This window comes from Euphorbia lathyris, chromosome 4, assembly GCF_963576675.1.
Source record: "Euphorbia lathyris chromosome 4, ddEupLath1.1, whole genome shotgun sequence".
Lineage (NCBI taxonomy): Eukaryota > Viridiplantae > Streptophyta > Magnoliopsida > Malpighiales > Euphorbiaceae > Euphorbia > Euphorbia lathyris.
In genome coordinates this window covers 24,012,233-24,027,368 of record NC_088913.1, presented here as the reverse complement: position 1 = coordinate 24,027,368, position 15,136 = coordinate 24,012,233, and the positions used below count along the sequence as shown (strand labels likewise).

The window sequence follows — 15,136 nt, the reverse complement described above, 5'->3', positions numbered from 1 at the left end:
ATTCCTGGGTAGTTTGTTGTTATTCATTTTTCTTTTCCTTTTCTACCAAAAAAAAAAATAAAGCTAAGCCGCCAGACCCTAAGACAAGTCCACATAGAAGTTTAGAAAATTTGTTATCATGGAAGCTTGCAGGAATTTTCCCTAAAAAGAACATAAACTTATATCTTTTGCAGCATTATACTTTCTCGAGAACCAAACTGAAAACATGTCACTCATAACAAAGCTTCTTATTGTTTTCCCCATTCTAATCTCTCTAACAACCATACCTTTAGCTACTGCATTATCTTTCAATTTCAGCAGTTTCGATGTAGATGACCCCATTACGTATGAGGGATCAGCAACGCTAGCAGACCGATCTATTCAGCTTACCAGGCAGTCTACTTCGAGTATCGGACGAGCTACATACAATCAATCTTTGTATCTTTGGAACAAAAGTTCAGGAAATCTCACAGACTTCCAAACTCATTTCTCTTTTGTCATCGATTCGCAGGGTAATTCGAAATATGGAGACGGGTTGACCTTCTTTCTTGCGCCTGAAGGATCGAAACCTCCTTCCAATATGGTCAGAGGCAGCACTCTTGGTCTTACAAGTGATGGGCAGCAAACAAACACTACAGCAAATCATTTTGTAGCAGTGGAATTCGATATCTTCCGCAGTCCTTTTGATCCTCAGGCTTATAAGGAACATGTAGGTATTGATGTCAATTCTCTGCAATCTGTGGCGAATATTAGTTGGAGGGCTTGGATTGAACAAGGCAGAGTGATTGATGTTTGGACTGTTTATGATTCTAGAACACATAATCTCAGTCTTGTCTTCACTGGATTTAGAAATGGTGCTCAAGAACTGCAGTACCTCAGTCATGTTCTTGATCTGAGGGAATACCTACCCGAAAGGGTTATTTTCGGATTTACAGGAGCAACAGGAAATAATACTGCTTTACACAGGGTTTTGTCTTGGGATTTCAGCACAACCTTAGGTGAGAATGTTGTCGTTTCAAAACGGAAAAGCAAGACAGGACTAGCAGTTGGTTTGGGTGTTGGTGTTGGTTTAGTTGGTTTGATTTGTATACTTGGTCTTATCATTGTGTATCTGAAGAAATCTAGAGAGGATGAAGAAGTTGCTCATATCCTGGATGATGAATTTGAAAATGGTATAGGAGCAAAAAGATTTTCATATCATGAACTAGCTCGAGCTACCGATAATTTTAAGGATGAAAACAAGTTAGGCCAAGGAGGATTTGGAGGGGTTTATAAAGGATTTTTACGAAGCACGGATTCTCATGTTGCAGTTAAGAGAGTATCCAAGGGGTCTAATCAAGGGGTTAAGGAATATGCGGCGGAAGTGAAGATCATTAGCCGTTTGAGGCACAGAAACTTGGTCCAACTCCTCGGCTGGTGTCATGAACGGAAGGAAATGTTACTTGTTTACGAGTTTCTGCCTAATCGAAGCTTAGATTGTCATCTTTACAAAGAACACAACTTGTTGATATGGGAGGATAGATACAAAATCGCTCAAGGATTAGCATCCGGGTTGCTATATTTGCACGAAGAATGGGAACAATGTGTAGTGCACAGAGATATAAAATGCAGCAATGTCATGCTGGATTCGAATTTCAATGCTAAACTTGGCGATTTCGGGTTAGCGAGGCTTGTAGATCATGGGAAAGGATCACAAACAACAGTTTTAGCAGGGACAATGGGTTATATGGCACCTGAGTGTGCAACAACAGGGAAAGCTAGCAGAGAGTCGGACGTGTACAGTTTCGGAATTGTTGCTTTGGAGCTAGCTTGTGGAAGAAAACCCATCGACACCAGCGTGGAGGAAGATGAAGTAAATTTGGTCAACTGGGTTTGGAGCCTTTATGGAAAAGGAAAGCTACTTGAAGCAGCTGACTCTAGACTCTGTGGACAATTTGACAGGCAGCAAATCGAAAGATTGATGATCGTCGGGCTCTCGTCTACTCACCCCGATGAAAATCTTAGACCTTCTATCAGACAATCAATACATGTGCTGAATTTTGAAGCTGCATTGCCTATTCTCCCACCAACGATGCCTGTTCCGACATACTTCACTACACTAGCTAATGACTTCTATAATCCTACTGGCTCTTTGGAGGGAGGCCGGTACCGGTCTTCAAGTAATGGTCACCCTTCAGATTCCTCAGAGCTTACTAAATCTGCAGTATCATCATCTACTTCTCAATCACTTACTTCACAGTCCCTAAATTGATTATAGGTGTATGATAAATATGAAAGATTCTTATGCATTCAATTTTTGTGCAAAGTACTATATGATTGTCAATCTCTGCGAATTCTACAACTTAAGTAAAATAGTAGAAGAATTTCGAAATTTCAAAATGATCATTAGAGCCTCTCTCAGATGCTTCATATATGTAGTTCCAATATATGCAGTGCTAGACAGCACATCACATTATAAAGTAGACAATAACAAACAAGTTTCATGAGCTGAATTGAAGAAACCTTTGTGCCGTGGGATGTTTTGCTTGGGAAAGTTCATCAGGTTTTAGAACTTCAAGAACTTGTCCATGTACAAGGAGACAAACAAGGAGAGATCCTCCGTTCCCATCGGTTCTGATTCCCGCAGGGAATGACGAATTTCCGCCTCGTTGATACGCTACTTCTAGTTCTACCACAGTTAGTGAATGCTCTCCAGCCTCATCATCTGCACAAACAAACAAAAAAATCGCATAAGCTTAACAGCTTAGAATTCGATGCAGAAAAGGATAAAAAGAAGGAGAGGATTAAAATTATAGCTGGAGGAGGAAAATAAATGGCTTGATGAACTGAACCAGAAGCAGCCATGATGGTAGCGAAAGAGTAGAAAAGTTTCCCCTGTTCTTCACTTCATCATAGGATTGCGTAACCCAGTTACACATTTCCTCCATTCTTTGCCAGTTTGGATGAAAAGTTTTTCATGGAAGATCAATATGATTTTTCAATCCTCCACCTAGATTCTTGAATAGATATTTATTTTATATGTTTTTAATGGATGGATTGTGATAAACTCTATCTGCTATGATTTGTCATACTCCAATTTCTTATAGCATTTAAATAGTTTCAAACCTTAATTTAGATCATTAAGAGAACTAAAAATATCTCTTCCTATCTCTCTCTCTTTCTAATTTTACTCCACGTAAAGTAATGGTCGAGTCTGAGTTCGTGGATCGTCAATGGCGAAGAAGCGAATGGAACAGAGATAGAGGAATTCTATGAAAACATTGAAGCACCCAGGTTCATGGACCTTAATGCACCAGATCTCTACGAACCTGGAGATGATCGTTCCTGGTTCAGCTCAAGAGGTGGTGAGTTTTTCTTATTCAAAATGCTGTTTGGTCTTTCTCTTCTGGTTCCGGGTTTCTTCGATTAGCTTTTTTTTGTCTGCGGAAATGTCTTGGTGAAAGCGGAGAATTGGATTTGAATGTGGAAAGAACAATTATATGCACCTGGCCACATGAATTATTCATGTTCAACCATCAAATCGGAAAATTCAGTCACTTCCGTTGCATACACTCTTCAAATTCTATTTTTTTAGTTCCTCAATCATCTGATGATTCTGTTTTTCCAGGATGTGACCATAAACATGAAGAAGAAATGGATTCAGAAACAATCTACAAAAATTTCGTTCTCCGGGTTAGTTACAAATTTTAGGTCTCTATAGCATATCATATTTAGATTCTGGGAAATAAGATATTGAATCCAGCAGGTTATGGCTGCAAGAAGTCCAAAAAATGGGTCTCCGAAGAGCACTCTGCCGAAATAATTCAGGGTGTGTATATAGGTGTTTCTTTTCTTTATACCTGTAATTATGTTTTTACTAATATCATTTAATTTACTGCTTTCTGTGCCTTAGTGTCGATGTCAAATGCCCTCTTACGGGTCCTGCAAAACCTTCAAAATCAAGAATAACACGAATGGCTCTGATTTCTTCAATGTCTAAACAAAATGCAACCCCAAAAGCTAAGGCTAAGCAGGCTTTGACTACCCCGGAAGCAGTTCCAAGTGTTAGGAACCAGAAAACAACAGAGAATGAAGGTTCAAATAGTAGAGCAGTAGCAAAAACTTTGGTATTTGGTTCGCCGAAGAAGGGCGAAATGAATAAACCTTTAAAGAACTTGTCTGCTGGGATGAAGAAGCTTGAGACCACCAGTCGGAGGAAGCAAGTTTTGGGATATGATAGACCATTGCCTTCAGACACTTCCCGAAAACAATTTAGAAGACGAGAGGTTAAAATTCGAGTTTTTGATGGTCTATGTTCAAATAATGACAAGGTCCAGGCTGCCAAATCATCTAAATACAACAACAACAAAACCTTAGTCCCGAAATTAGTCGGCTAACATGAACCGTCATACGAAACGGATGTTTGGAGAAAAATAGAAAAGCAAACAACTTACCGGAAAAACATGATGATGTGTCGGAAAAGGGTTGGAAATGATGTCAATGAAACTGAGATTGAGGAGAAAAAAACGAACATTCTCCTGAAGTTTGTTCTATTACTTCAAGTGGTGATTAAATCTCAAGACCACCATCAGATGTGAAATGTATGTCAGATGCTAATTGAATTGGTTCAAATTCCGTGTTGAATTCTAGAGATGATAATGTTTCCAAAATTCAACTTCCTGACAAAATCATTGAGCGAGATGATAAGGGAAAGGAAAGTGAAGCCATGGAGAGTGATGATAAGGAGAATGCTTTAGCCTCTGATGATAACAGGTTAGAAACTCGTTTCGTTTTCTTTCTTTTTCGCAAGATGCTATATCCGTTAATGCAACCATCACTTACTAGTATTTCTAAAAAAAAAAAAAAGGGCGGCCCGGTTGCATTACGCGTCCCCGCTGAGCGAGGGTCCGGGGAGGGGTCCCACCACAAGGGTGTATTGGGGGCAAGCCTTCCCTTGTCAATTTAATTGGCAAGAGGCCGCTCCTAAGACTCGAACCCGTGACCTCTGGTCACACGACAACAACGTTTTACCGTTGCGCCAAGGCTCGCCCTCACTTACTAGTATTTCTATTTGCAGAAAATCGGGCGTTAAGACAATCCACATAGAACATAAGATTCTTAGCAAACATATCCCAAAGGGAAATCAAAAGGTATACTAGATTATCATAACTGCTGTTTTGTATATTTGCAATGTTTCCGATATGTTGCTGCATTGAACATGAGACAGACCACGATAGCAAAAAGTAAGCAGTCTAAAGAAAGCTCTGCTGCACCTGCTTCCAATGCTCAATCCATGAAGCTTAAGAAACCAAAGCCGACAAATCCAAAGCCCTTTCGACTAAGAACTGATGTATGTTTTTACAAATTCTATAGTAAACAGACCACTATATACAAAAACTTCTATTTCTCTTCAATGGAATCTAAGAATGTATAACTCTTATAGGAAAGAGGAATTCTCAAGGAAGGAACTCTGGAAACGAAACTGCGCTCGACACGACCTTTTTGTGAAATCGCAACAGTTCCAAAATTAACAACTGTTACCTCTTTTGAAAAACATCATTATGCACTCCTAGTGAGTTTTTCCCTCTAAAATTGGAGATATCTCATTTGGTTATTTCAAATTTCCAGGTCTAAATTAATATTTTGTTCATCCCAGAGAAATGCCAAGTGCATGGAGAAAAACCAGAACCACGACAGACGAAGGCTGGATCAGCAGCCCGTAAGTCTAATTGAATGTAGAGCTTGAAATCATTTGGATTTTTATAAAAAAAATTCTAAAACTCGGAAATTTTAATATATTATGCAGCAAAATATGTCTTTGAGAATGAAGATTGCAAAAGAAAGGATGGGGGCATAAAACAACTCCAACTCCGCAGAGACATACTATTTGTTCCAAGCAGAAATTGGTAGCTTCACAGCAGACAATAAGGAAGAAGCGTTATTTAGACCCATCCTTTCTTTTACAATCTTCATTCTCAAAGACATATGTTGCTGCATAATATATTAAAATTTCTGAGTTTTAGAAATGTATGTATAAAAATCTAAATGATCTCGAGCTCTACGTTCAGTTAGACTTACGGGCTGCTGATCCAGCCTTCGTCTGTCGTGATTCTGGTTTTTCTCCATGCACTTTGCATCTTTTGGGATCAACAAAATATTAATTTAGATCTGGAAATTTGAAATAACCAAAAGAGATATCTGCAATTTTAGAGGGAAAAAACTCACTACAAATGCATAATCATGCTTTTCAAAAGAGGCAACAGTTGTTAATTTTGGAACAGCTGCGATTTCACAAAGAGGTCGTGTCGGGTGCAGTTTCGTTTCCAGAGTTGCTTCCTTAAGAATTCCTCTTTCCTATAAGAGTTCTACATTCTTAGATTCCATTCCTATAGTGGTCTGTTTGCTATAGAATTTGTAAGAACATACATCAGTTCTTGAGCTTTGTTTAGACTGCTTACTTTTTGCTATAGTGGTCTGTTTCATGTTCAACGCAGCAACAAATCAGAAACTCGAAAACATTGCAAATATACACAACAGAAATTATGATAATCTAGTATACTTTTTGATTTTTCTTTGGAATCTCATGTTTGCTAAGAATCTTATGTTCTATGTGGATTTTCTTAACGCCGGATGCTCTGCAAATAGAAATACTAGTAAGTGATAGTTGCATTAAAATGGATAGCATCTTGCAGAAAGGAAGAAAATGAAACGAGTTTCTAACCTGTTATTATCGGAGGTTAAAGCATTCTCCTTGTCATCACTCTCTATGGGTTCACTTTCCTTTCCCTTAACATCTTGCTCTATGATTTCGCCAGGAGGTTGAAATTCCGAAGAATCTGAACCAATTCTACTAGCATCTGACAGACATTTCTCATCTGATGGTGGTCTTGAAATTTGCATCACCACTCGAAGTAATAGAACAAACTTCAGGAGAAATGTTAGTTGTTTTTTGTTTCTTTCCCCTTGTGCTTTTAGAAGAGTCTTTATTGTAGAAAAAGGAACTTGCTTTGTCTAGTTTTTGTAGGCACTTGTTAATAACATTCTTGATGATTATAATATCCATTTAAAGGTAATTTGTATTTTTGTTATTGGCAAGTCATTTGAAACTTCTCCTTCCCTTATTTTTCCCATTTGTGCTGCTGAGTCATGAATAAAGTCAAATTAAAATTTGAAAAATCTGTGAAATATATTCAACTATCAAGTATGATTTGATGGAAATAAAAGAGAACAAAACAATTTATCAATAACAGGTTGTATCATGCAATTTTCAGTAGATTGTAATCAGAACTCTTGTCTTTCTCTAAGATAGAAGTTTTCAAATTCATTCACTAATAAAAAGGGCGGCCCGGTGCATTAGAGGCCGCTCCTAAGACTCGAACCCGTGACCTCTCAATCACACGACAACAACGTTTACCGTTGCGCCAAGACTCGCCCTCAAATTCATTCACTAATAAAAAAAAAGAATTGATTAGTATATCATTTTAAAAGATCAATACTTAATATATCTATTTGAAAGATTAAAGGCTTAATCATTTATCTTAAATTATTGATTTGTGTTGATTCACTTGATGACATATCAGTTATTATATCAATAAGTCAATCGCTGTTTCTATTTGTAGATACCAAAGACTACCACTTTTTTACGTTATCTATAACAATTTAAATAGAGAAAAATTTCAAATAAAGTTGACCAATATATGTTCATACACGTATCAGTTCAACAATTAATATACTATATACCACCTAATCAAGAAACTGAGGTTTCACCATCTGTCAAAAAGATGATCTAAAGTTTCTTCTAAAAGATAAAATAAAATAAAAAGATAAGGCCGGCAGTCCCTAAGACAAGTCCACATAAAAGTTCATAAAATTTGTTTTCCTTGAAAAAACCCATAAACTTATATCTTTTGCAGCATTCAACTTCCTTGAGAACCAAACCCAAAACATGAGTCTCTCCAGCTCAATATTTTTACATGTTATCATAGCGAAACTTCTTATTGTTCTCCTCATTCAAATCTCTCTAACAATCACACCTCTAGCTACTGGATTATCTTTCAATTTCAGCAGTTTCGACGTGGATGACCCCATTACGTATGAGGGATCAGCAACAATAACAGACCGATCTATTCAGCTTACCAGGCAGTCTACTTCGAGTATCGGACGAGCTACATACAATCAATCTTTGTATCTTTGGAACAAAAGTTCAGGAAATCTCACAGACTTCCAAACTCATTTCTCTTTTGTCATCGATTCGCAGGGTGATTCGGATTATGGAGACGGGTTGACCTTCTTTCTTGCACCTGAAGGCTCAAAACCTCCTTCCAATATGGTCAGAGGCAGCACTCTTGGTCTTACAAGTGATTGGCAGGAAACAAACACTACAGCAAATCATTTTGTAGCAGTGGAATTCGATATTTTCGATAATGCTTTTGATCCTCAGGATTATAAGGAACATGTAGGTATTGATGTTAATTCTCTGCAATCTGTGGTAAATATTAGTTGGATGACTTGGATCGAACGAGGGAGAGTGATTGATGTTTGGACTGTTTATGATTCCAGGACACATAATCTGAGTCTTGTCTTCACCGGATTCAGAAATGGTGCTCAAGAACTGCAGTACCTCAGTCATATACTTGATCTGAGAAAGTACCTGCCGGAAAGGGTTATTTTCGGATTTACAGGAGCAACAGGAAATGATACTGCTTTACACAGTGTTTTATCTTGGGATTTCAGTTCAACCCTAGGTGAGAATGTTGTCGTTTCGACGAAACGGAAAAGCAAGACAGGACTAGCAGTTGGTTTGGGTGTTGGTGTTGGTTTAGTTGGTGTTATTTGTATACTTGGTCTTATCATTGTGTATCTGAAGAAATCTAGAGAGGATGAAGAAGTTGCTCATATCCTGGATGATGAATTTGAAAGTGGTATAGGAGCAAAAAGATTTCCATATCATGAACTAGCTCGAGCTACCGATAATTTTAAGGATGAAAACAAGTTAGGCCAAGGAGGATTTGGAGGGGTTTATAAAGGATTTTTACGAAGCACAGATTCTCATGTTGCAGTTAAGAGAGTATCCAAGGGGTCTAATCAAGGGGTTAAGGAATATGCGGCGGAAGTGAAGATCATTAGCCGTTTGAGGCACAGAAACTTGGTCCAACTCCTCGGCTGGTGTCATGAACGGAAGGAAATGTTACTTGTTTACGAGTTTCTGCCTAACCGAAGCTTAGATTCTCATCTTTACAAAGAACACAACTTGTTGATATGGGAGGATAGATACAAAATCGCTCAAGGATTAGCATCGGGATTGCTATATTTGCACGAAGAATGGGAACAATGTGTAGTGCACAGAGATATAAAATGCAGCAATGTCATGCTGGATTCGAATTTCAATGCTAAACTTGGCGATTTTGGGTTAGCGAGGCTTGTAGATCATGGGAAAGGATCACAAACAACAGTTTTAGCTGGGACAATGGGTTATATGGCCCCTGAGTGTGCAACAACAGGGAAAGCTAGCAGAGAGTCGGACGTGTACAGTTTCGGAATTGTTGCTTTGGAGCTAGCTTGTGGAAGAAAACCCATCGATACCAGCGTGGAGGAAGATGAAGTGCATTTGGTCAACTGGGTTTGGAGCCTTTATGGAAAAGGAAAGCTACTTGAAGCAGCTGACTCAAGACTCCGTGGACAATTTGACAGGCAGCAAATCGAAAGATTGATGATCGTCGGGCTGTCGTCTACTCACCCCGATGAAAATCTTAGACCTTCTATCAGACAATCAATACATGTGCTGAATTTTGAAGCTGCGTTGCCTATTCTCCCACCAACGATGCCTGTTCCGACTTACTTCACTACACCAGCTAATGGCTTCTATAATCCTACTGGCTCTTTGGAGGGAGGCCGGTACCCGTCTTCAAGTAATGGTCACCCTTCAGATTCCTCACAGTTTACTAAATCTGCGGTATCATCATCTACTTCTCAATCACTTACTTCACAGTCCCTAAACTGATTATAGGTGTATGATAAATATGAAAGATTCCTATCCATTCAATTTTTGTGCAAAGTACTATATGATTGTCAATCTCTGTGCAAATTCTACAACTTAAGTAAAATGTAGTAGAATTTCGAAATTTCGAAATGATCATTAGAGCGTCCCTTTCATATGCTTCATATATGTAGTTCCAATATATGCAGTGCTAGAAAACCCATCACATTATAAAGTAGACAACAACAAACAAGTTTCAAGAGCTGAATTGAAGAAACCTTTGTTCTGTGGGATGTTTTGCTTGGGAGAGTTCATCAGGTTTTAGAACTTGAACAACTTGTCCATGTACAAGGAGACAAACTATATCTGCAATAGTTGCTACCATCGGTTAAGTAGGAGACAAACAAGGAGAGATCCTCTGTTCCCGTCGGTTCTGATTCCTGCAGGAAATGAGGAATTCTTCCTTGTTGCTACCCCTACTTCTAGTTCTACCACAGTTAGTGGATACTCTCCAGCCTCAGCATCTGCACAAACAAAAACAATAGCATAAGCTTAACAGCGTAGAATTCGATGCAGAAAAAGATAAAAAAAAAAAAAAAAAAAGGAGAGGATTAAAAGTATACCTGGAGGAGGAAAGTAAGTGGCTTGACGAATTGAACCAGAAGCAGCCATCGATGGTAGTGAAAGAGGTAAATGTGTGGGTGAAGAAACGGGGTTCTTTTCACCCAACAGCAGAAAAGCTTCCCCTGTTCTCCACTTGATCATATGATTTTTCATGGAAGATCAATATGATTTTTCAATCCTCCGCCTAGATTCTTGAATAAATATTAATTTTGTATGTTTTTAATGGGTGGATTGTGATGACTCTATTTGGTTTAGTTTGTCCTAATTTTGATTATATACTCAAATTTATTATAGCATTTAAATAGTTTCAAACCTTAATTTAGGTCATTAAGAGAACTTAATGCATTTTGGTTTTCTATGGCTGCAGAAGCAATTCATATTTGGTTGGGATAGTCTGTTGGAACTGGATTAATCTGCAGCTGAAAGTCCAACATCAATTAAAATTCAAAATGTTGACTTAATGTCTTTTGATTGAAAGTTAAAACTTGATGGGCTAATTAGACCATGGTTCTGTAACTATTAGAAATGAAACAGAACTGCTATAACACTTCAATTCTTAACAAGAAACCCTCTACCGTTTTCTTCTTCTGATTGCATTTTAACCGAAAATCAACGAACCCATTTGCCGAAAATGTCACGTGGGTCTCAAATTCCTACTTTTTTTTTTGGCATGTGGACTAGGATGCAAGAAAAAGATCAATTTTCATTGTTTTTTTATACTTCACGGTGGTTGAAAAGTGGCATCTGCAACAAATGGGTTAGTTAATCTCCGGTCAAAATGACCACTGAAAAAACAGAAGTCAAATGAGGGATTTTCCGTTATAAAATAAAGAATTATGACAATTTCGTTCCATTTCTTTCAATGAGAGGGACTATGGGTGTAAACCCCAACTTACTGAAGCGAAATTGAAGAACATAATTCAGAGCTCATTAGCTGCATCATATACGTCCATTACATAATCCAAGATACATATACATTAAAACATATACATTAAAACAGTCTGAAGGCAAGTTCCAAGTATTTCACAGCAAAACAGTGATATTTCGCAGAGCTATATCTGAAAACACAAAACAGAACAAACAAGTTTCAAGAGCTAAGTTGAAGAAACCTTTGTGCCATAGGATGTTTTGCCTCTGAAAGTTGATCAGGTTTTACAACTTCAACAACTTGTCCATTTACAACGAGGCAAACTATATCAGCAATTCTCTGGATCTGTTTGATACTATGAGAGACCATCACAGTTGTCATTCCCCGGTTCTTCTTCAGTTTCACAATAACATCCTCTATGTTCTGTGTCGACAACGGATCCAACGCACTTGTTGGCTCATCAAGTAGCAACACCTTTCAAAGACGCAATATAAAAATTCATATTACAGGAATTGAAAAGGAATTCATATTCCAAAATGGTGAACAAGGTTTACCTCTGGTTCATTTGCCAGAGTCCTAGCAAGTGCAACCCTCTGAGCTTGACCTACGGATAACTCGTTGCCGTTTTTCTTGTGAAATGAAGGATCAAGGTCGGCCAGTTTAAGCAACTTGTGAACCTCATTATCATTAAGTTTCTTCCCTCTTAATTGTGGTCCATACCTTATATTATCTGCAACTGTGCCTAAAGAGATGCAAATCCATAATCAATCAACTATAAAGCATATATTCCAAAGACACTCAGGCAGCACATATTTGGACAAAAAGCCCTTCGATATGCACATGAATCATGTTTTTCGTAATCTAAGCGTTCTCAGTGAAGAGATTAAGATTAAATCAATTATGTTGTTTTTTAAAAGGAAGATTGTTCTTTTAGGAGGAGCAATTTATTGAGGGTGACATGTTGCAGAAAATGTGATACAGGGCGAGTCAAGGAACAAGTATGCAAACATGAGATGGAAATCTGGTCAAATGTACCAAGTTTGGATTGAAATTTGGCCAAGTTCTTTGTCCTCTGATCCTTGAAACTACAACATTTTAGAGCTGGATTCTAACTACCAGCCAAAACAAACAACATGAGAGCATAGTTGTTAAAGGGGCGCCTTACACAAGGCTCAAGGTAGTGAAAGGCGAGGCGCGGTTTAGAAGGCTCTTGCCTTGTCCGCCTCGCCTGGGCTTCGGAGCCTTAGTCAAGGCAGCCTCACTAACATATACTGTTTTCACTAGGTTTTTTTTCTTTACTGTTTTGTGTAAAACAAATGGTTGATTAATCTCAACCACTAATCTAATTTAAATAAACTTAATCTTAACCCTTGATCTAAATAAGAAAATCAAGAGACGTAAATATAGAAAGACCAGAGAGGGATTAAGAGCAGAGTCACATAAAGAAACAGAAGAAACTGCTACACACAGAATAATCAGCAGAGAACGTGCAGCCTGGAATTAGTTTTTTTTTGTGTGTGTTCTTTTTGATTGACAATGAATAGTTATTAGTTTAGTAGCACTAGTTAGATACTTAGGTTAAGATATTAAGTGTATGTTAATGTCTCTATAAAGTATGAACTTAGCTTGGTCTTTTTGACATTTAGCATCATGTTTTTATGTGGTTTTGTCTTGTTTGAGTTCATATTGGTTTATGCTTTAACTAGCAATAGAGTATATATATATATATATATATATATATATATAAATTTTCTGCGCCTCATGCTCCTCAGGCAAGCGTCTTGAACCTAGGCTTTAGGACCCCTTAGCGCCTTTAAAACTATGCATGAGAGTTTAATACAAGCTTTGTTCAAACATCAGAAACTTCCTGCTTGGGTTCAATTAAAAGGCTCATAAAAGGTCTGGCTATCTTAAAACATTAGAAATACTAAACTATGGCCGTCAATTTTTGACACCATAACATGATTTACATAAATAACTCGCCAAACACCAACTTTTGACTGGATTATCATTTTTATTTCATTTACAGATCAGTAACACGATTATGACACCACAATGCATTTTGACACCCTATGCTAAAGCCACTCACAGGATCACAAAAATGGGACAATTACTGGAAACTGAATTGAATTCCAAAACGAATAGTAAAAAAATCACCTTCAAATAGAGCTGGAATCTGGAAGAGCATCCCAACCTTACGGCGGAGGCTAAGAACATCATGATCTGTAATATCACAACCGTCAAGAAACACGGTGCCGGACGGTGGCTCCCACAGGCGGTTAAGTGACCTCAAAAGAGTAGATTTTCCACTACCACTAGGGCCTATGATTCCAATAATAACGCCCTTTGGTATATCCAAGTAAACGCCGTCAAGTATGGTTACTCCGGCATCGGAAATCTTGCTCAAATTGCGGATCCTAAACTTGGGTTGAGAATCAATCACGCTTGGTTCTACATCCCCCACGTTCAACAGATGCTCTGTGATTTCATCAGCTGCCCTAATCGAAACAATTACATTACATTAGCTTGATAAATTACATTTTGATTCAAAAAAAAGGTAGAAATGAAGCATGAATCACAAAATCGAAAGAATACCTGGAGGAGAAGAACCCGTTTGATAAACTGAACCAAAAGCCATAGATGGAGGCAAATGAGTAGATGAAGAAAGAAACAGACTTCACCACTCTCTAATTTAGTCAACCAATTGCAGAAAAGCCTTCCCTAGTCTTCATTTCACCATATACATAGATTAACCCAGTTAAAAAATTCCCTCATTCTTGTCCAATTCGAATAAATTTTTTGGAACTTTGCCATCCAAAGCATAAAATATTGTCAATCTTCTTAACTTTAGCCACTAGATAAAGATAAACCCTAAATTCTTCTATAAAATTAATGTATGTCAAATGTGATAACTAATTTAGAGATTCCAACAAATCTGACCAAAAAAAAAAAAAAAAAAAAAAAAAAAAAAAAAAAAAAGCTGTTATAAGAAAGGAAAAATTATAAAATTTGGTTAAATGGGAGGTACATCTCATCTAAATTAGTATCTATCTAAATTATATATTCATGACATTCCTAAATAACCTAAACATTTCATCGGTTTCATCTCCCCTTCATGTTTATCGTTTCATCTTTCCCTTCATTTATATTATGCGAATCATTAAGAAATTCTTCATCATCATTTCTCTTTTTACTCTCTTTGTCTCTCTGTTCTTGTGAAGGCATGGTTCTTCATCTTCATGTTTCATCTTCGTCTCGTGTTTTCTTTCTTCTTGTCCGAATCAAAAGCATCGTTATTCGACGTTCTTCTGCGTTTATCATATATTTATTATCGATTTTAATGGCAAAAAGTGGAAATAACGTAAGTATCTACTGTTTCATCTTCCTCTTTTTCTAGAAAATGACTTTGCAAAATGAGTTTGCGTCACATTTTGCGAAGTCTGCGAAGAGAAATTCACCTGTAAAAGAATGATTTTGCTTCGCAGAAAGCGAATCTGCGAAGCTTACAAAGCAAAATCATCATTTTTTAGTTTTTTTTCTCTTCGCAGATTCGCTTTCTGCGAAGCAAAATCATCCTTTTTCAGGGGAATTTCTCTTCGCAAATTCGCTTTCTGCGAAGTAAAAATCATCCATTTTCAAGTGTATTTTTCTTCGTAGATTCTCTAGTCTGCGAAGCGTTTCTTTCATTATTTCCCTAAAATGACTTATAT

At 37.5% G+C, this 15,136-nt stretch overlaps 4 protein-coding genes across 8 annotated transcripts; 3 read left to right on the top strand and 1 right to left on the bottom strand.

Moving 5' to 3' along the window:
• Positions 1-168: 168 nt before the first annotated feature.
• LOC136228022 (L-type lectin-domain containing receptor kinase IX.1-like) lies at positions 169-2,267 on the top strand. The gene has a single exon (XM_066016852.1). The coding sequence runs from the start codon at positions 206-208 to the stop codon at positions 2,228-2,230; it is 2,025 nt and encodes a 674-aa protein (XP_065872924.1). The 5' UTR covers positions 169-205; the 3' UTR covers positions 2,231-2,267.
• Positions 2,268-2,358: 91 nt separating this feature from the next.
• Positions 2,359-14,232, bottom strand: LOC136228023 (ABC transporter I family member 17). Of its 5 annotated transcripts, none has more exons than XR_010688369.1 (8): positions 14,022-14,232; positions 13,584-13,919; positions 11,981-12,168; positions 11,668-11,900; positions 10,558-10,977; positions 10,213-10,458; positions 4,413-7,094; positions 2,359-2,683 (listed from the first exon to the last, which is right to left on the bottom strand). XR_010688369.1 is itself a non-coding variant. In XM_066016854.1 (5 exons), the coding sequence occupies exons 1-5, from the start codon at positions 14,062-14,064 to the stop codon at positions 2,680-2,682; spliced, it is 804 nt and encodes a 267-aa protein (XP_065872926.1). In that variant the 5' UTR covers positions 14,065-14,227; the 3' UTR covers positions 2,359-2,679. The 5 variants fall into 5 exon arrangements, 2 of the variants coding, with proteins under 2 accessions (XP_065872926.1, XP_065872925.1); XR_010688371.1 differs by having other exon boundaries at positions 6,680-7,094; XR_010688370.1 differs by lacking the exon at positions 4,413-7,094.
• LOC136226114 (uncharacterized) lies at positions 3,204-4,355 on the top strand. The gene is made up of 4 exons (XM_066014445.1): positions 3,204-3,323; positions 3,587-3,651; positions 3,725-3,787; positions 3,872-4,355. The coding sequence occupies exons 1-4, from the start codon at positions 3,231-3,233 to the stop codon at positions 4,353-4,355; spliced, it is 705 nt and encodes a 234-aa protein (XP_065870517.1). The 5' UTR covers positions 3,204-3,230.
• LOC136228021 (L-type lectin-domain containing receptor kinase IX.1-like) lies at positions 7,862-10,990 on the top strand. The gene is made up of 2 exons (XM_066016851.1): positions 7,862-9,910; positions 10,926-10,990. The coding sequence occupies exons 1-2, from the start codon at positions 7,904-7,906 to the stop codon at positions 10,968-10,970; spliced, it is 2,052 nt and encodes a 683-aa protein (XP_065872923.1). The 5' UTR covers positions 7,862-7,903; the 3' UTR covers positions 10,971-10,990.
• Positions 14,233-15,136: the final 904 nt, after the last annotated feature.